Source organism: Aotus nancymaae, unplaced genomic scaffold (genome assembly GCF_030222135.1).
Source record: "Aotus nancymaae isolate 86718 unplaced genomic scaffold, 86718_ANA_hifiasm-v0.15.2.pri h1tg000007l, whole genome shotgun sequence".
Classification (NCBI taxonomy): Eukaryota; Metazoa; Chordata; class Mammalia; order Primates; family Aotidae; genus Aotus; species Aotus nancymaae.
The window spans coordinates 66,238,945-66,259,752 of record NW_026988418.1 but is presented as its reverse complement, the minus strand read 5'-3'; the positions used below and the strand labels follow the sequence as shown (position 1 = coordinate 66,259,752).

At 40.6% G+C, this 20,808-nt stretch overlaps 2 protein-coding genes across 11 annotated transcripts in view; one reads left to right on the top strand and one right to left on the bottom strand.

Annotated features, from left to right (window-relative positions):
• GPSM2 (G protein signaling modulator 2) overlaps positions 1-6,358 on the top strand; it is a 50,033-nt gene extending 43,675 nt beyond the window's left edge. For 2 of the 4 annotated variants that reach the window (XM_064372744.1, XM_064372745.1), the window contains exon 14: positions 365-3,032. In XM_064372744.1, coding sequence (XP_064228814.1) covers positions 365-693 — 329 coding nt within the window. In that variant the 3' untranslated portion in view covers positions 694-3,032. Of the gene's footprint in view, positions 1-364; positions 3,035-4,512 lie in introns of those variants that run through there. The other 2 variants (XM_021671948.2, XM_064372746.1) reach the window with 2 other exon arrangements.
• A 193-nt stretch (positions 6,359-6,551) lies between these two features.
• The window catches only part of CLCC1 (chloride channel CLIC like 1), a 34,536-nt gene continuing 20,279 nt past the window's right edge, over positions 6,552-20,808 (bottom strand). For 3 of the 7 annotated variants that reach the window (XM_012468026.3, XM_012468025.3, XM_012468029.3), the window contains exons 8-12: positions 19,994-20,091; positions 19,600-19,746; positions 17,385-17,726; positions 9,172-9,394; positions 6,552-7,196 (exon numbers count right to left, since the gene is read on the bottom strand). In XM_012468026.3, coding sequence (XP_012323449.2) covers positions 7,081-7,196; positions 9,172-9,394; positions 17,385-17,726; positions 19,600-19,746; positions 19,994-20,091 — 926 coding nt within the window. In that variant the 3' untranslated portion in view covers positions 6,552-7,080. Of the gene's footprint in view, positions 9,395-17,384; positions 17,727-19,599; positions 19,747-19,993; positions 20,092-20,808 lie in introns of all 7 variants that reach the window. The other 4 variants (XM_064372747.1, XM_064372748.1, XM_012468027.3 and 1 more) reach the window with 3 other exon arrangements.

Genomic DNA, 20,808 nt, shown 5'->3' with positions numbered 1-20,808 from the left:
GTATCCAGGGCTTGGAATAAAAAACACTGTCCCATACATCCTGGTCTGAAAAATGATGTAAGAAAAACAGTTCATTCACCTTCTAAAATCTAGTCACATATCTTATAGATACATTTTGAGTGAGCATTAAACAGGTAAATACAGCCAAATCTGAGTAACCTCCAAGTGGGTCATTTGAAGTACTCTGAGGCTCATGATTCCCTCCCACCAATAAAAACCGCACCTCTCTAGCCAACATCAGTGTCAGCGCTATAGCTGGAGGGCAGGTTGGGTATTGGGACTGGCAAGGCCAAAAAGATCTAGGTATATAATAAATATGCTTAGGGTTTTTTTTTAACCTTTGGCTTTGTTCTTCTGTTCTTAGCACCATCTGTTTCTGTGGTATCCCCCAACACGGATGAGTTTTTGGACCTTCTTGCCAGCTCACAGAGCCGCCGTCTGGATGACCAGAGGGCCAGTTTCAGTAATTTTCCAGGGCTTCGTCTAACACAAAACAACAGCCAGTCAGTACTTAGCCACCTGATGACTAATGACAACAAAGATGCTGATGAAGATTTCTTTGATATCCTTGCGAAATGTCAAGTATGTCTGTATGTTTTTTTTCATTCTGCATACAGCTCAGGTACCATCGAGAACATTGGCAGTGTTATAATCTCATTCAGGAAGGGCTTATTTTGTATTAGAGAGTTATAAGTGTCCATTCAGTAAAAAATTACTGAACACTGATTATGTTTCAGGAGCTAGTCTAGGCATTGAGGATACACTAAATTTTTAAAGGATCTTACATTTTAGGACACAGAAGTAGGTACAAGTGTGTGTATATATATATAGAGAGAGTGTATGTGTGTGTGTGTGTGTATGTGTGTTGTATTAGGTAATCATACTTGCTGTGAAGAACTTTAAAGGAGGATAAAGGAATAGTGGGTAAGCAAAGGTGTTGGTGGTAGGGGGAGTGTCTGTTTTAGATAGGGTAGTTAGAGAAGACCTTTCTGGATTGTCATTTGAACAGAGACATGAATTCAGTGAAGCTGAATGCAGTGAAGCAGTGAGTATCTAGAGAAAGAATATTCCATGCAGAGGCAGCAAGTCCCCTCTTGGATATAAAAGCTTAGCCAGTTCAAGGAATGGCAAATGTGACTGGCATGGGATGAGTAGGGGAAGTGGGGAGAGTGGTACAAAATGATGATGGAGAGGTAATCAGGGCCTAGATCATATAGGCTCTTGGAGGCCACAATGAAGCCTTGTGTTTTAGATGTATTAGGGAGGTACTGGAAGTGTCCTCAAAAAGGATGCTGGCTACTGATAGAAGAATGTAGAGTGGCACGGCTGTTAGTATGAAAACCAGTCAGGAAGATAGTATAGTGATGCAGGCAAAAAATATTGGTGATGTGGACTAGAGTGGTGACAGTGAGTACTAGTCAGCACAGGGCTGTATTATTAGTTATTATATCAGTTATATATTATGGTTAGTTGGCAGGACCTATTAATAAATTGGATAGAGGGTTTCAGGGAAAGAGAGAATCAAGAATGACTTATACCTTGAGCAACTGGGAAATGAATGGTTTTATTTACCGAAATGGAGATAACTAGAGGAGAAACAAGTTTGGGGAGAAAAAGCAAGAGTTCTGTTTTAGACATTTCAATTGGTAAGCTGTTAGCCAGTTCAAGGAATGGCAGGTGAGACTGGCATAGACAATGAAGTAGAGGTAACAGGCAATTTGATGTCAAATCTGGAGCCCAAGGGAGAATAAATTTGGGAAAGCCCTGGAAAGAAATTACCTAAAGAATAGGACAGAAAGAGGTCCAAGACTAAGCCTTGAGCATTTCAGAATTTACTAGTTAGATGGAGGAGATGAGCTGGCAAAGTAGCAATAGCCAGAGAGTTCGAAGGATACCCCAAGCGTGTGATGTGATGGAAATCAAGTGAAGAATGTATCTTAAGCAATGTTCAACTGTGGCAAATGTTGCTAAGAACCTGAGTCAGATGATAACTGAACCTACTAGATTTGGTAATATGGAGTTTATTAATTTGAAAGATACTGTTTCAGTGGCATGGTGGGGACAAAAGATTGAGTGGGGTGAGAAAATAGGAAGTGTGAAAGGGGAGACAGTAAATATAGAAAACTTTAATGAGTTCAGTGGATCATTAGCTAGAAAAGAAGTATAAGGCAAAAAACTTTTTTTCTTATTTTGGGTGATAACGTAAGTTTACAGACAAAAATAGTCAAGTAAAGAAGGGAGTCAGTGATGTAGGTTAAGTCTGGGATAATTGAAGAACAGTTTTTATGTAGGTGATAGAGAGAAAGCAGAGTACAGATTTGGAGATGGAAGCAAGTAGAATTCTCTCTGGCTGCTTTTATTTTCTCACCAAAGAAAGAAGTAGAGTCATTAAGATTGGGGCTGGGGAGCACTATAAATTTGAAGAGAAAGGAAGTGAGAAATAGTTGACTTAGAGAAACTGAAACTAGTGGAAAAGTATTAAGAATGCTGTGCTAAGAACCCACCTGAGGCCCAGCACAGTGGCTCACGCCTGTAATCCTAGCACTTTGGGAGGCAGAGGCAGACGGATCACCTGTCTCTTCTAAAAATACAAAATTAGGCTGGGCATGGTGGCTTATGACTGTAATCCCAACACTTTGGGAGGCCGAGGCAGGCGAATCACGAGGTCTGGAGTTCAAGACCAGCCTGGCCAACATGGTGAAACCCCATCTCTACTAAAAATACAAAAAATTAGCTGAGCATAGTGGTGGGCACCTGTAATCCCAGCTACTCGGGAGGCTGAGGCAGGAAAATCCCTTGAACCCGGGAGGCGGAGGGTGCAGTGAGCCAAGATCACACCACTGCTCTCCAGCCCAGGTGACAGAGTGAGACTCCATCTCAAAAAAAAAAAAAAAAATTATCTGGGCGTGGTGGCGCATGCCTGTAATCCCAGGTACTCGGGAGGCTGAGGCAGTGAGCTGAGATTGTGCCACTGCACTCCAACCTGGCAACAGAACAAGACTCTGTCTCAAAAAAAAAAAAAAAAAAAAAAAAAGCAACCCAAGATAAAATATTTGGAAATCACATATCCAATAAGAGATTAATATCCAGAATATATAGAGAACTCCTAAAACTCAACAGAAAACAACTTGATTCAAAAATGGGCAAAGAAAAAAAAAGAATGGGCAAAGAACTGGAAAAGGCATTTCTGTGGCGATAACAAGAGGCTAGACTATAACCATGGGAGCCAGATGGTTAAGGCTAAAGTGAAGGATGAGAACACTAAATCAGAAGTCTAGGAACTGAAGTGTTCAAGTGCTGGGTTAATTGGAGGACACTGAAATTATCAACTTAGGAAAGGAGAAATGAATGAGCCAGGTATGTGTGGAGGCGGCACTGACTTAGGAGGGCAGTTAACTGTACCCTCTAAGGGTTGTGGGAGTAAATGTTGAGGGATCTACGTGCTTGTCACTGTCCCCAACAACATAGTGGGTACTCAAATATCAGCTATCACATTTTTATTCTTATTCTTGAGCTACAATGCCAGAAACTATGGTGTATACTTGTTAGTGCTTGTACTTTTTATAAGAATTATAGGCCGGGCATGGTAGCTGACACCTATAATCCCAACACGTTGGGAGGCCGAGGCGGGTGGGTCACAAGGTCAGGAGATCGAGACCATCTGGCCAACATAGTGAAATCCCGTGTCTACTAAAGATACAAAAAATTAGCTGGGTGTGGTGGCAGGCACCTGTAGTCCCAGCTATTCAGGAGGCTGAGGCAGGAGAATCGCTGGAACCCAGGAGGCAGAGGTTGCAGTGAGCCAAGATTGCACCACTGTACTCCAGCCTGGTTACAGAGCAAGACTTCGTCTAAAAAAAAAATTCAGTTTGGGCTATTTCTTAACAGATTTAACTGCCTAAGACAGAGGCAGGCAAACTTTTTCTGTAAAGGGCCAGATAGAAAATATTTTACGCTTTGCAGGCCATATGGTCTCTGTTGCAACTGCCCAACTCTGCCATTTAGTAGGAAAGCAGCCATATAGACAATATATAAACAAATGTATTGATGGGGAAATGAAAATGACACCTCATTTACAGAAGCAGGCATTAGGTTACAGTTTGCTGTCTCCTAGCCTAAATGTGATTCCTCATGGGTTTTGTACATATTTCTAAAGATTCGTTGTTGCACTGTTGATGCCTGTTAGATTATAACCTTAAACTGTTATACTTATATACAGTTGACCTTGTCTCAGATTATTCCTTGTGACCAATTATAATTAAAATAGTGTGACTTAATATAATGCATATACTAAACCCATGAAGCAGCTATACTTATGTAATCAGCTATACTTAATTCATTTTTTAAAAAGAATTGTATGTAGTTTGAGGTCTAAAGATTAATTTCTGAGAAGCCCAAAAAATAGCTTACAACTGCATTTTCTTGTTATGACTGACAGAGATATTACATAGCTTCATGCTTTTTTTTTTTTCCCACAGTATGTCTTTAAATTTCTTTCTCATAAACTTTTAGGGATCCAGGTTAGATGATCAAAGATGTACTCCGCCACCTGCTACCACAAAGGGTCCGACAGTACCAGATGAAGACTTTTTCAGCCTTATTTTACGATCTCAGGCAAAAAGAATGGATGAACAGAGAGTTCTTTTACAAAGAGATCAAAACAGAGACACTGACTTTGAGCTAAAGGACTTTTTGCAAAGTAATGCTTTGTTGGAGTTAAAAAATTCAGGGAAAAAATCAGCAGACCACTAGTTACTATGGATATATTTTTTTCCTTTCAGAATACGGTAAGGAAACAATCTATTAATTTTTTCCTTAAAATAAGAATTTATAGCACTGTAATACAGCTTAAAATATTTTTAGAATAATGTAAATAGTTAACCTTCAGTAGTCTATTATTAAGGCTTTAATACTTCTCTGGACACTCACGTGTTTCAAGGTGGAGGTGTCCTGTAAGGTGCTTCATCATCTGTGATTACTACTTGGGATGTGTTCTTTGGCAGCTTGTTAGATTACTTTACCTAGTGTTTGTAAAGTAGGAAGTTAAATGAATCATAGATTAGAATTTAATCCTCTTACGGAAGTTAAGTTTTTAAAATCTTAATTGACAGTGGCATTTTTTTATATATAACCATGGATGTAGTGGGAAACAATGCTGTTTAGTAAAAATTATGTACTTGACCAATGTAAAAAAGTATATAAAACAGTCTTATTAAAAAGCTAGTTTTTTTTCCTCCATGAAAATCCATTTTCAGTATTTTTTAGGCCAAAGCCAGTATAAAGAAACTCTTAAGTAAACTTCTTGGGCTGGGCATGGTGGCTCATGCCTGTAATCCCAGCACTTTGGAAGGCTGAGGCAGGAGAATCACTTGAGGCTAGGAGTTCAAGACCAACCTGGGCAACATAGTAAGACTGCCATCTCTACAAAAAATACATTAGCAGCCAGGTGCAGTGGCTCACGCCTTTAATCCCAAAACTTTGGGAGGCTGAGACGGGCAGATCAGTTCAGGAGTTTGAGACCAGCCTGGCCAACATGGTGAAATCCCATCTCTATTAAAAATACAAAACTTAGCAGGGCTTGGTGGCATGCGCCTGTAGTTCCAGCTACTTGGGAGGCTGAGGCAAGAGAATTGCTTGAACCCTTGGGAGGCAAAGGTTGCAGTAAGCCAAGACCAAGCCACTGCACTCCAGCCTGGGTGGCAGCAAGACACTCCTCTTTCAAAAAAAAATATATATATATCAAGCATGGTAGCACAAACCTGTAGTCCCAACTACTTAAGAGGCTGAGGCAGTAAGATCGCTTGAGCCCAGGTGGTAGAGGCTGCACTCCAGCCTGGTGACAGAGCAAGACCCTGTCTCTAGAAAACATATCTTTTGTATGTTTTGGCTGTATGTTAAGAAATATATACATATGTATCATTTAAAATGGTCTCTTCTGTTCCATAATACTGCTATAAAACAAACTTTTGTTAAGTTCTCATGTTTAAAAAAAGACATGGTTAGGTCAAGAACATAGGACACAAACAGAAAACAGATGACAACTCACAAAAATTCAGTATGAAAGATGTCAGCTAGAACCTTAGTGGTCATTAAGCCTTGTCTTCCTTATCCCAGATACTGAAGGCAGTTTAGAAGGGGATGACAACAAAGTAACTGCAGCAAAAGACAAGAATGGGACAGAGCAGGGCCTGGAGTAACACTGACTCACAGACTGCAAAAGCCCACCCTTGGAACAAGCTGGCAGTTTGTTCCACTCTGCTTGCACAGCTGGGATGGGATCTGGGGATGTGGACCCCTGTTCAAAGTCACTCAGGTGATTTTGATGGGCAAACAGAACTACTTCTCTAAATGGCCAATTTTTTTTAAAAAAAAAAAAAAAGATGATAGTCAAAATCTGGAATTACATTAAGGGCTGAGTTGAAACCTGGATCACATTATGTTTCCTGTATACTATTAAGGTAGGTATGATGTCCTGGATAGCATTTTTAAAACTCAGGTAAGTTTCATGGGGCTTTTCTTATAAGAAAATTCAGTAAGACAGTATACCAAACCCCAATGTAAAAATAAGTTTATTTTATGTATACAATAGTTCTTACAGCCTGTAAATATTCAACATTATTCCATTTAAACATTGTTTTTAACAGCTGTCTACCTTGTTCTGATTTTCTAAAGCTTCACACTATATAGGCTGGGCATGATGGCCCACGCCTGTAATCTCAACACTTTGGGAGGCCGATGAGGGTGGATCACTTGAGGTCAGGAGTTTGAGCCAGCCTGGCCAACATGGCAAAATCCCATCTCTACTAAAAATACGAAAATTAGCCAGGCATGGTGGTGCACATCTGAAATCCCAGCTACTTGGGAGGCTGAGGCAGGAAAACCGCTTGAACCCAGGAGATGGAGGTTGCAGTGAGCCAAGATTGCACCACCACACTCTAGCCTGGGCGACAAAACAAAACTCTCAGAAAAAATAAAGTAAAATTAAATTTTAAAAAAGCTTCACACTCTAAACCTTAATTTTAATGACATTTGCCTAGTCAATAGACAAGCCTTATGTCTTTTTCTGGTAATAAACTGGCCTTATGTGTTCAGTTTGCTTTCATATTTAAGTCTTTCCTGAATTGCTGTCGTCATTCGACAGCAGTTGCATGGCGCCTTGCTAGCTGTCAAAGTAGATTTCGTCCCCAAATGGATATCTGTAATGAAAGAATACAAAGGAGAAATTTTACTTAAAATTTTTTAAAAATAATTTTTGTTTTTGGATTAAAAGACAATAACTGCAAGCAGCATTAATTCCACTCACAGTTACAGTCCATCACCTGGGGATTCACTACGTTTCAGAATCAGATCACAGATCAAAAGACAGCTCTCACCATGGGGGCATATTCCCCAATCAGTGTGAACACATCTTGTCCCCAGAGGACTACTTTATATGCATGGATGTTCACAAATTTATTCTAAACCACAGGTGTCTGTCAGAATTCATTTGTTACTTGCCCACTGTGTTAAAAATCTTAAAATCCTTTTGCACTTCTTAGAAAAAATAACCTTTCTGATGAAATACTAAAGATGCTTGCAGTATTAAACTAGAATATGTTAACATGTATAATTTTTTTGAGACAAGGTCTTGCTTTGTCACCCAGGCTGGAGTACAGTGGCTCAATCATAACTCACTGCCACCTTGCGATCCCCCTGCCTCAGCCTTCCAAGTAGCTGGGACTACAGGCATGTACCACCATGCCTGGCTAGTTTTATTTTTAGTAGAGACAAGGTCTTGCTTTGTCGCACAGGCTGGTCTTGAATTCCTAGGCTTAAGTCATCATCCTGCCTTGACCTCCCAAAGTGCTGGGATTGTAGGCATGAGCCACTGCACCTGGCCTAAAATGAAATTGTTACAGGCATGTAAGTAACACTTCTTGGATCCAAAATGTGTATTCTGCATTTTATATATTAAAAAAAAAAAAAATCAAAAAGTGCTTGGGATACAAACGTCTGCATGAAAATTTAAAGACTTTATTCCTGGCTGGTATCATTTTTAGTTAGCAGCTGAACATAACTTGTAGTTGTGAATATGGTTAAAACAAAGGACACCTGATGTATATGAAATCTGCTAGCTAAGGACAGGTACAAAATTTATGCGTTGCTTTTTAAAAAGTTTAAAATGTAGAATCAGGAGAAGGGCACAAAAAAGAAAAAAAATGTTTAAAATGAGGAATGCTTTTGATGATGATCAGAAAGACTAAAGTGCTGGCTCATGGCCTGTCTGCAGTTAAGGAAGGCACCAAACTCTATTTTTTCCTCATCATGGTATTCTTCTCTGTGTAGAGATCTCTAAAAATTAAAACGTCCTGTGGACAAATATGATTTGCTATAATATAAATAAGATACACTAATATCTAATAGTCTCCACTGCTAGGATTCTGAGTAACAAGAAAAAGAGGTATTATAAAAAGCCCATACACTTCATCTGTTGGGAACAGAAAGAAAGTCATTTTCAGTTGACTGACACTGTAAAACAGATTACCAATATAACAAGCTATGTTATTTAAATTGCCCTGGCAGTCTTCAGTTTTGTCTAAGTAAACAAAGTAAAAGGGAAAATAAGGATGCAGGCCTAGTAATAGCTGCAGAAAAGATGAAACTACAAAGCCACAATGACCTGTGGGCAGCCTACACAGTGACCAGCTGAGGTGTCAGACTGATCCTGGTAACGCATACTCCATGGCTGCAGGAAGATGCTGGAGTGCATCAAGTGGGTGGTCGGAACTACAGTGGATTCCACTAGGCAACGTAAGTTGGTTAGTGGGTTCCTGTACGTGCCGAACAATAAAATTTCTTTTCCAATGTCCCCCATTCCAACTGGCCTCCTTAACTATCCAGATCAGTGATGCCTGCCATCTGTTCATCTTAAAACATAAATTCTGAGACCGTTTTCTAAAATTAGCACTTCCTACTACATATCAAAGATGAAATCAAAAGCTTTTATACACATACATGTGTGTGTTAATTCTAATTGTCAGTAAAAATGTGAATGTTGAAGTTGGCACCTGTGTAGTAATCAGACTACTTGCAGGTAAGAGAGAATAGAGAGTATACTTTACAAAGCTCAAAGAAGACTTGAGAGCTGTTGCTTGCTGCTGACTGGATCCTGTCCATGTGGTCCAGCCTTACTTGTTGCTGGGCTGCATGTGCTGCCTTGGTCTGGGCTGCCCTCGGCTTCCGACGTGAGCTGGGCCTCTTCTGCTGCAGGTGGACCTTCTGTATTCCCTGATGTGTCTTGGCCAGAGACAGGCTTAGCAGACTGGCTGCTTTCAGCACTGCTTTCTTTCAGTGTGCCTTCCCCAGGAATTCCACCAATCTCCGTGGGCTTTGTATCCAAAACAGGTGATTTATGCTATAAAGTACAAAATTACATTTTGTTTTAACCATTTAATGTAATGTGGAGTCTTAGTAATCAAACATACCTTACAAGTTCCCACCTAAATGCGTTGTAGCGAGCTCGACTCTGTCAAATCCAGGGTCCAGTGCTGGATTATAATTATATAAATGTTATTAAAACCTCACCATACTCTACAGGAGAACTCCCACGGAGGAGTGGGAACACTTAGGGCATACTCGGGGTCTAGTGGCCCAGCTTAGAAGGGGTCAAGAGAATTGGTAATCAGTATTGTTAATTTATCTTGCCTGGTGAGAATAATTCATTTGACAAATATTTATTAAGCATATATTAAGTTCTAAGTGTTAGGGATACCGCAGGAACAAAATACATAAAACTGTTCTCACTGGAACTTATATTTAGGTTAGAAGAAAATCACAAGTATGATATATATGTTGAATTAAGGGGGCTATGTAGAAAAAGCAGAAAAGAGATGAGTGCTGAATGTGGGGTGGGCTGGTAGGGTCAAATTACAGTTTAAGGTGGTCTGAAAAAGTGACGAGGCTGGGCATGGTGGCTCACACCTGTAATCCCATCACTTTGGGAGGCCAAAGTGAGAAGAGTGCTTGAGGCCAGGAGTTTGAGACCAGCCTGGGAAACAGCAAGCCCCCCATCTCTACGAAAAATAAAAAATATTAGCCAGGCATGATGGCATATGCCTATATTCCTAGTTACACAGAAGGCTGAGGTAGAAGGATTGCTTGAGCCCAGGATTTTGACTCTGCAATAGCTATCACACCACTGCACCCCAGCCTTGGCTGGCGTGAGACCTGTCTCCAAAAATAATAAAAATGAGTAAAGGCCTGAAGAAAGTTACCATATGCTATATGAATGAACACTGTAAAAGAGTGAATGGCAGGTACAAAAGCTCTCAGTTCAAGGAACAGTCAGGAGCCCTTGGGCTGAAGCACAGTGAGCATGGAGGGACAACAGGAGGTGACCAGAGAGGCAGTGGATGTGGCGGAAGGGGAGACCAAGGAGGCTTCTAGGCCATTGTGATTAAGCGGCTTTCCCCTCAAGTGAGATGAAGTCACTGGAAGACTTCTGAGATGGGTGACAGGTAACAGTCACCCAGGCTAGAGTGCAGTGGCATCATCTCAGCTCACTGCAACCTCTGCCTCCTGGATTCAAGTAATTCTGCTTTAGCCTCCCAAATTAGCTGGGATTACAGGTGTGCATCATCAGGCCTGGCTAATTTTTTTGTATTTTTAGTAGAGGGGGGGTTTTGAACTGCAGACCTCAAGTGGTCCACCCGCCTTGGCCTCCCAAAGTGCTGGTAAGCTACCACGCCTGGCCCATCTTAAGGTTTTCTAGGTACATATAGATATGTTTTATTATTATTTTTTTTTATTTATTTATTTATTTATTTATTTTTTATTTATTTATTTATTTATTTATTTATTTATTTTTTTATTGCATTTTAGGTTTTGGGGTACATGTGAAAAACATGCAAGGTTGTTGCTTAGGTGCATACGTGGCAGTGTGATTTGCTGCCTTCCTCCCCTTCACCCATATCTGGCATTTCTCCCCATGCTATCCCTCCCCAATTCCCCACCCCCCCGCTGTCCCCCCCACTCCCCCACAACAGACCCCCATGTATAGTGCTCCCCTCCCTGTGTCCATGTGTTCTCCTTGTTCAACACCCGCCTATGAGTGAGAACATGTGGTGTTTGATTTTGTGTTCTTGTGTCAGTTTGCTGAGAATGATGTTTTCCAGGTTCATCCATGTCCCTACAAAGGACGCGAACTCCTTGTTTTTAATGGCTGCATAATATTCCATGGTGTATATGTGCCACATTTTTCCTGTCCAGTCTATCATCGATGGGCATTTGGGTTGGTTCCAGGTCTTTGCTATTGTAAACTGTGCTGCAATGAACATTCGTGTGCATGTGTCCTTATAGTAGAACGATTTATAATCCTTTGGATATATGCCCAGTAATGGGATTGCTGGGTCAAATGGAATTTCTATTTCTAGGTCCTTGAGAAATCGCCACACTGTTTTCCACAATGGTTGAACTAATTTACACTCCCACCAACAGTGTAAAAGTGTTCCTATTTCTCCACATCCTCTCCAGCATCTGTTGTCTCCAGATTTTTTAATGATTGCCATTCTAACTGGTGTGAGATGGTATCTCAATGTAGTTTTGATTTGCATTTCTCTAATGGCCAGTGATGATGAGCATTTTTTCATATGCTTGTTGGCCTCATGTATGTCTTCTTTTGTAAAGTATCTGTTCATGTCCTTCGCCCACTTTTGAATGGGCTTGTTTGTTTTTTTCTTGTAAATCTTTTTTAGCTCGTTGTAAATTCTGGATATCAGCCCTTTGTCAGATGGGTAGGCTGCAAAAATTTTTTCCCATTCTGTTGGTTGCCGATTCACTCTATTGACTGTTTCTTTTGCTGTGCAGAAGCTGTGGAGTTTGATTAGGTCCCATTTGTCTATTTTGGCTTTTGTTGCCAATGCTTTTGGTGTTTTGGTCATGAAGTCCTTGCCTACGCCTATGTCCTGAATGGTTTTGCCTAGGTTTCCTTCTAGTGTTTTTATGGTGTTAGGTCTTATGTTTAAGTCTTTAATCCATCTGGAGTCAATTTTAGTGTAAGGTGTCAGGAAGGGGTCCATTTTCTGCTTTCTGCATATGGCTAGCCAGTTTTCCCAACACCACTTATTGAACAGGGAATCCTTTCCCCATTGCTTGTTTTTATCAGGTTTGTCAAAGATCAGGTGGTTGTAGATATGTTGTGTTGCCTCCGATGCCTCTGTTCTGTTCCATTGGTCTATATCTCTGTTTTGGTACCAGTACCATGCTGTTTTGATTACTGTAGCCTTGTAGTAGAGTTTGATGTCTGGTAGTGTGATGCCTCCTGCTTTGTTCTTTTTGCTTAGAATTGACTTGGCTATGCGGGCTCTCTTTTGGTTCCATATGAAGTTTAAGGTGGTTTTTTCCAGTTCTGTGAAGAAGGTCATTGGTAGCTTGATGGGGATAGCATTGAATCTGTATATTACTTTGGGCAGTATGGCCATTTTCACGATATTAATTCTTCCTAACCATGAACATGGAATGTTTCTCCATCTGTTTGTGTCCTCTCTTATTTCGTTGAGCAGTGATTTGTAGTTCTCCTTGAAGAGGTCCTTTACATTCCTTGTTAGTTGTATTCCTAGGTATTTTATTCTCTTTGTAGCGATTGTGAATGGCAGTTCGTTCTTGATTTGGCTCTCTTTAAGTCTGTTATTGGTGTATAGGAACGCTTGTGATTTTTGCACATTGATTTTGTATCCTGAGACTTTGCTGAAGTTGCTTATCAGTTTCAGGAGCTTTTGGGCTGAGATGATGGGGTCTTCTAGATATACAATCATGTCGTCTGCAAATAGAGACAATTTGACTTCCTCCTTTCCTAATTGAATACCCTTTATTTCTTTTTCTTGCCTGATTGCTCTGGCTAGAACTTCCAGTACTATATTGAATAGGAGTGGTGAGAGAGGGCATCCTTGTCTAGTGCCAGATTTCAAAGGGAATGCTTCCAGTTTTTGCCCGTTCAGTATGATATTGGCTGTCGGTTTGTCGTAAATAGCTTTTATTATTTTGAGATACGTTCCATCGATACCTAGTTTATTGAGGGTTTTTAGCATAAAGGGCTGTTGAATTTTGTCGAAGGCCTTCTCTGCATCAATTGAGATAATCATGTGGTTTTTGTCTTTGGTTCTGTTTATGTGGTGAATTACATTTATAGACTTGCGTATATTGAACCAGCCTTGCATCCCCGGGATGAATCCTACTTGATCATGGTGGATAAGCTTTTTGATGTGCTGTTGTAATCGGCTTGCCATTATTTTATTGAAGATTTTTGCATCTATGTTCATCATGGATATTGGCCTGTAGTTTTCTTTTCTTGTTGAGTCTCTGCCAGGTTTTGGTATTAGGATGATGTTGGTCTCATAAAATGATTTGGGAAGGATTCCCTCTTTTTGGATTATTTGGAATAGTTTCAGTAGGAATGGTATCAGTTCCTCTTTGTATGTCTGGTAGAATTCGGCTGTGAACCCATCTGGGCCTGGGCTTTTTTTGGGTGGTAGGCTCTTAATTGCTGCCTCGACTTCAGACCTTGTTATTGGTCTATTCAGGGTTTCGACTTCTTCCTGGTTTAGGCTTGGCAGGAGGCAGCTGTCCAGGAATTTATCCATTTCCTCCAGGTTTTCTAATTTATGTGCATAGAGTTGCTTGTAATAATCTCTGATGATGGTTTGAATTTCTGTGGAATCTGTGGTGATATCGCCTTTGTCATTTTTTATTGCATCTATTTGGTTATTCTCTCTTTTCTTTTTTATTAGTCTGGCTAGTGGTCTGTCTATTTTGTTGATCTTTTCAAAAAACCAGCTCCTGGATTTATTGATTTTTTGAAGGGTTTTTCGTGTCTCTATCTCCTTCAATTCTGCTTTGATCTTAGTTATTTCTTGTCTTCTGCTAGGTTTTGAGTTTTTTTGATCTTGCTCCTCTAGCTCTTTCAATTTTGACGATAGGGTGTCAATTTTAGATCTCTCCTTTCTTCTCATGTGGGCACTTATTGCTATATATTTTCCTCTAGAGACTGCTTTAAATGTGTCCCAGAGATTCTGGTATGTGGTGTCTTCATTCTCGTTGGTTTCGAAGAACGTCTTTATTTCTGCCTTCATTTCATTGTTTATCCAGTCAACATTCAGGAGAAAGTTGTTCATTTTCCATGAGGCTGTGCGGTTCTGGGTTGGTTTCTGAATTCTGAGTTCTAACTTGATTGCACTGTGGTCTGAGAGACTGTTTGTTATGGTTTCCGTTCTTTTGCATTTGCTGAGGAGTGATTTACTTCCAATTATGTGGTCAATTTTAGAGTAGGTGTGATGTGGTGCTGAGAAGAATGTATATTCTGTGGATTTGGGGTGGAGAGTTCTGTAAATGTCTATTAGGTTTGCTTGTTCCAGGTCTGAGTTCAAGTCCTGGATATCCTTGTTAATTTTCTGTCTCGTTGATCTGTCTAATATTGACAGTGGTGTGTTGAAGTCTCCCACTATTATTGTGTGGGAGTCTAAGTCTCTTTGTAAGTCTTTAAGAACTTGCCTTATGTATCTGGGTGCTCCTGTATTAGGTGCATATATATTTAGGATCGTTAGCTCTTCTTGCTGCATTGATCCTTTTACCATTATGTAATGTCCTTCTTTGTCTCTTTTGATCTTTGTTGCTTTAAAGTCTATTTTATCAGAGATGAGAATTGCAACTCCTGCTTTTTTTTGCTCTCCATTTGCTTGGTAAATCTTCCTCCATCCCTTTATTTTGAGCCTTTGTGTATCCTTGCATGCGAGATGGGTTTCCTGGATACAGCACACTGATGGGTTTTGGCTTTTTATCCAATTTGCCAGTCTGTGTCTTTTGATTGGGGCATTTAGTCCGTTTACATTTAGGGTTAATATTGTTATGTGTGAATTCAATCCTGTCATTTTGGTGCTAGGTGGCTGTTTTGCCCTTTGGTTGATGCAGATTCTTCATTGTGTTGATGCTCTTTACCTTTTCATGTGTTTTTGGAGTGGCTGGTACTGGTTGTTCTTTTCTATGTGTAGTGCCTCCTTCAGGAGCTCTTGTAGAGCTGGTCTGGTGGTGATGAACTCTCTGAGTTCTTGCTTGTTCACAAAGGATTTTATTTTTCCTTCACTTATGAAGCTTAGTTTGGCTGGATACGAAATTCTGGGTTGAAAGTTCTTTTCCTTAAGGATGTTGAATATCGGCCCCCACTCTCTTCTGGCCTGTAGGGTTTCTGCTGAGAGATCTGCAGTGAGTCTGATGGGCTTCCCTTTGTGGGTAACCCGACCTTTCTCTCTGGCTGCCCTTAGTATTTTCTCCTTCATTTCAACCCTGGCGAATCTGATGATTATGTGTCTTGGGGTTGCTCTTCTAGAGGAGTATCTTTGTGGTGTTCTCTGTATTTCCTGGACTTGAATCTCGGCCTGCCTTGTTAGGTTGGGGAAGTTTTCCTGGATAATATCCTGAAGAGTATTTTCCAGCTTGGATGCATTCTCTTCGTCACATTCAGGTACACCTATCAAACGTAGATTAGGTCTTTTCACATAGTCCCATATTTCTTGTTGACTTTGTTCATTCCTTTTTACCCTGTTTTCTCTAATCTTGCCTTCTCGTTTTATTTCATTGAGTTGATCTTCGACCTCTGATATCCTTTCTTCTGCTTGGTCAATTCGGCTGTTGAAACTTGTGCATGCTTCACGAAGTTCTCGTGTTGTGTTTTTCAGCTCCATCAATTCGCTCATATTCCTCTCTAAGTTGTCCATTCTTGTTAGCATTTCGTCAAGTCTTTTTTCAAGGTTCTTAGTTTCTTTGCATTGGGTTAGAACATGTTCTTTTAGCTCACGGAAGTTTCTTATTATCCACTTTCTGAAAGCTGATTCTGTCATTTCATCACACTCATTCTCCGTCCAGTCTTGTTCCCTTGCTGGTGGGGAGTTGTGATCCCTTGTAGGAGGAGGAGTGTTCTGGTTTTGGGTGTTTTCATCCTTTTTGCGCTGGTTTCTTCCCATCTTTGTGGATTTTTCCACCTGCTGACTTTGTAGTTGTTGTCTTTCTGATTTTGTTAATTTTAAGTCTGCTGTGGCAGAACTCATAAACCCCCTGCTCTTCCCCCGAGGTGTTCTGTCCCAGGGAGTTACTGTTTTCTGATGTTCCCCTGTGCGGTTGCTGTTTTCCCTGCCCACAAGGTGGCAGCCTAGTCACACTCAGGTTGCAGAGGCTTCGCTAAGCTGCTGTGGGCTCCACCCAGCTTCCGTGTGAACTTCTGGGTGTAGTTAGAACTGCTTCCGCTATGTTGGCCCGCCCCTGTAGTGACGGAGTCTCTGTAGTGGCGGATTGCCTTGGTACAGAACAGCAGGGTGCCTATGGAGAACGCCCCTCCTCCACAGAGCTGGACCGTCCCGGTTTCAGTTGTGTTTCAGGTCTTCTTGCTGGGTAAGAGGGGACACCGTCTCATCCGATCTGCCTCCGGAGCCGCTGCGTTGGCTAAAGCCTCGGCTCTGAGATTCGTGGCGCTGGCCTGGCTCCCCGTTTCAGCTCCCCTTGCTGGCTTATAGGGGACTCAGACTCTCTCACTTTATACAGTGAGCCGTTGCCTCAGGGTGCCGGCCCAGCGGCTGCGCCGTTCAAGCCAGCGGCGCCAGCGGCGCTGGCGACCCGTGTGGCTTCTCTGCGTGTGAATCTCCTGTTCTGTGGGCAGTAAAAATCAGTCTGGAAATACGGCGTCCACTCACCCTCTGTGCTTTCTCTCGGAGCTGCATTCCCGAGTTCCTCCTAAGCGGCCATCTTGGATCTCCCCGATTCTGTTTTATTATTTTTATATGAACTCTATGGGAAAGGATTCTATAGTTTCCCAGATTCTATTATGCTCATAACTATTTCAAAGGTTTACAGCTGCAACTTAAACTTTTCAGGTGACAATAAAAAAGACTGATTATGGTGAGAAACTTCTCACCATTCTACAGGTAAAAAGTACAGTCTAGCCAGCCAATGACACAGAAGATTTAGAGAAGCAATGTTTTTGATACCTGGCCCCAGTCTACTCTTGCATCCAGCTAAGCCTTTAGGGCTCTCTACTGCCCCTTCCCTAGAGCTCCAGGCCTTCAGTGATGCCTCTTCTCTGATTTCTTCAAAGACAGAAATTTCAGTCATGCTCACATGCTGGCTTCCCATGAAGGTTCCCATGAATTACCATCTGTTCTAAGAAACTACTGTTACATTGTATTTTACATAAAAGTTAAATCTAATTTTATTTCTTCTAAGGAAGCTGAACTAACTGTTGACCAGAAAGGGGAGAGCGAGAGTGACTTAATTATAGGGTAAAAGAACAAAGACAATCGGAACTCTTCGAGAAGGATTTAGGACCAGTAATGAAGGGACCGCAGAATAAACAGTTGCTGACTTACAGTGGGTACCACCGTGGGATGCTCTCGTGCCTCTGCGTCTGGTAAATCAAATGCCCGAAGCACTTCAGGGCTCCTGTTGCCAGTCTGAAATTTCAAGTCAACATCTCTCTCTCTCAAAATCTCTCTTCTACTCTCATATGTTTTGGCATAAGGGCCTTGCTCAATGGGGCCAGTTTGGCCTCTATAATGGAAATCTGCATCACCTGCTCCACCATCGAGTCTGTAATCAATTTCCTTCTGCCATCTTCTATCCCGTGGCTGACATGCCAGGGGAGGTTCTCTCTCAGGACCACCTATATGTCTCAGCACAGGAACTGATTTTCCAGCACCGTAGCAGAAACTCTATAAGGAAAAGAAATACATTTTCCTGAGGACTTAATGGCTAACTTACAAAGAAGTTATGAGGCATTTTATTCAAAGTGTTAACAAAATTATGTAAATATAATTTAACTTGTAGCATTTAGACATAATCATTAATTTGTAATACAAGGCCAGAGTAATTTAATACATCACTCAGTATTCAGTAGACATTTTAATCAGCTAGACACATTCTGACTGAACTGTAACAATGGCAGGCTGAAGCCTAGATATTTAAATTAGTAGGTTCTAGTTGTCTGATAATTATTCATGTTTCTAGATTCATGCCCATCATAAAAGGTAAATGCTAAAAGTAAAGTTGTGTATCATTATGTAAACAATCTCTGTACATTTGTTTTTTACAAATACAAACTAGGCTTAAGTTACAGCTAAAATTCAACAGGTTTCGATTCACATTCCCTGGGAAAAAGTAGGCAGCAATTCTGACAGTGTGGCCCAGGGACCCCTCGCTATGAGATCAAAACTTTTCATGATACAAAGACATTGTCTTTCTCACTGTCCCCTCATGAGTGCACAAGGGAGTGTTCCAGAGGCTACAGTGACAGCCACACTCGGACTCATGGGATATGTGGTTGTGTATACAGTGCCCATATTTTTAAAATTTGTTTTAACTCCTAACATGTAAATATCAATAAATATCATCACCTTAAAAGCTGTTTGTGGGCTTCAATTTTTAAGACTACAGAGGTCCCGAGAACAAAAACTTTGAAAATATCTGTACTAGTTTTTCAAATACTACTATTTGAAGACAGAAGCAGCAAAAATCAAAGAGCGAAACTTTCCTTAGGGAGCACATGGAACAAAACAGATGGTGAAGATTCTGCTGATAATTTCAGTTTCAGAAACTAAACTACGACTATAGAACTAATGTCACCTAACAAAGTACCATCAACCACTGAGTCTGGAATCACAAGCCAAAAAACAAAACCAAAAAAGGAATGATTTCAAAGTGAATAGAGCATAGGACATCATCTTGTATCCTTAGGGAGGAGAATTTCCCATGGCACATCTAAGTTCTTTTTGTTTTATGCAACTGCTTTACTTGGGTAATAGCTAAAAAATTGACAGCAAAAAACACTGAACAGACCATGGATGAATGACGAGTAATATTTCTTCTTAATAAATGCCTGCTCCTAGATCCCCAAACTCTTTCTCGGCATACCCAGGTTCTTCCAGATCCCTTTCTGGTTCTGTGTCAAACTCAATGCTCTTCCCTTCTCAGTGCTGCAAAAACTCAGACTAGAAATAAGAGGGCCCCTTTCTCAAGGAGGCAGTAATCAACTTCCTATTTCCTGTGTATTAATTCACCAAGGTTAAAGAACAAATTTAAAAAGACGTTATTATTCTAAACCACTACTACAACGTATGCAATCAAACTAGAAAACTACTTTCTTGATTAGGAAAATATACAGGTAAGTCCAGGCTAGCCAACATAGTGAAATCCCATTTCTACTAAAAATACAAAAATCAGCTGGGCATGGTGGCGCATGCCTGTAGTCTCAGCTACTCAGGAGGCTGAGGCAGAAGAATCGCTTGAACCCAGAAGGCGGAGGTTGTAGTGAGCCAAAATCGCACTGCTGCATCCCAGTCTAAGCAACACAGCGAGACTCCATCTCAAAAAACAAAACAAAAAAAGGAAAAATATACAAGTATAATAAATCTGTATCACTTAGAGGGGCAGAGGGGAGGAAAAAAAGTCTATATCACTGGAAAATCATCTTCTCATTAAGCGTATCTTAGCCTGATTTACAAAATCAAAGAACCCCAATAATTTTAGCATTGCCTTTTTTCTGTAAATCTTGCTAAGTATTGACAGTGCTAATATATTAATACTAACCAGGACAGCTAATGCCATAATCATCAGCACTGGAACATGAAGCAGCGTTGGAATTTCCTTCATGAGTGCTTTAATAAATTCCCCAGTTCCTTTTCCAATGTGCTTCAGTGGCTCCGTTACAAATGTGGTGAATGTAACTGCAAGCGCCTAAAACAAGAGAAAAGCAAAAACTTAATTTTCTCCTCACAGGACTAAAGAACAGAATGAGTCAAAATTCATTGTGTACTGAGGTTACATAAATTAAAATGTGCCATTTTTAATGTGAAAATCACTGTGCAATAATATTTTTTCTTGGACAAAGGCTTCTTATCAGCAAAATAACACAATTTCTTTAAAATACAAGCGATTTCTGACTTACTTTGTATAAGTAATTTTTACAAAATATATGCTCTACCTTTGTTGGTGGGACCAACCAAATAGGGTTGACTAGTAAGAGCTCATAGTATTTTTGGCATGGGTCATCCTTATAGGTCCATGAAGTTCTCAACCATTCTGTTTAGAGAAACAGACAAAACACTGATCATTTTTTTAATGTTGCATTTCATCCCCAAATAAGACATTACTTTGGTTTTGATCCTCCCTGACCACCCACAAATGCTGATTTTTAAATTTTTTCATCTTATGTCCAAAACCATGTTTAAAAAATCCATTCAAATTATACATGTTTTATGCAGATAAATTATATTTTATAAAAATGTCTACAAGGTAAATACTTTAAAAGCAATGCTTCACACACACAAATGAGTACAGGTAAAATGGGAAGTCTAAATAAGACTGGTGGATTGTATCAAAGTCAATACTGGTTTGATACTGTTTTGTTTTTTTGAGATGGAGTCTCTGTCACCCAGGCTCCAGTACAGTGGCGCAATCTCAGCTCACTGCAACCTCCACCTCCCAGGTTCAAGCGATTCTCCTCCCTCAGCCTCTCAAGTAGCTGAGATTACAGGCGTGTGCCACCACACCCAGCTAATTTTTTGTATTTAGTAGAGATGGGGTTTCACCATGTTAGCCAGGATGGTCTCAACCTCCTGACTTCGTGATCCACCCATCTCAGCCTCCCAAAGTGCTAGGATTACAGGCGTGCGCCACTGCGCCCAGCCCGATATTATACTATTAAGGCTGTGTAACATGTTACCATTGCGGGAAAATGGAGAAAGGGCACACAGACTCTTTCTGTAGTATTTCTTACAACTGCCTGTGAATCCACAA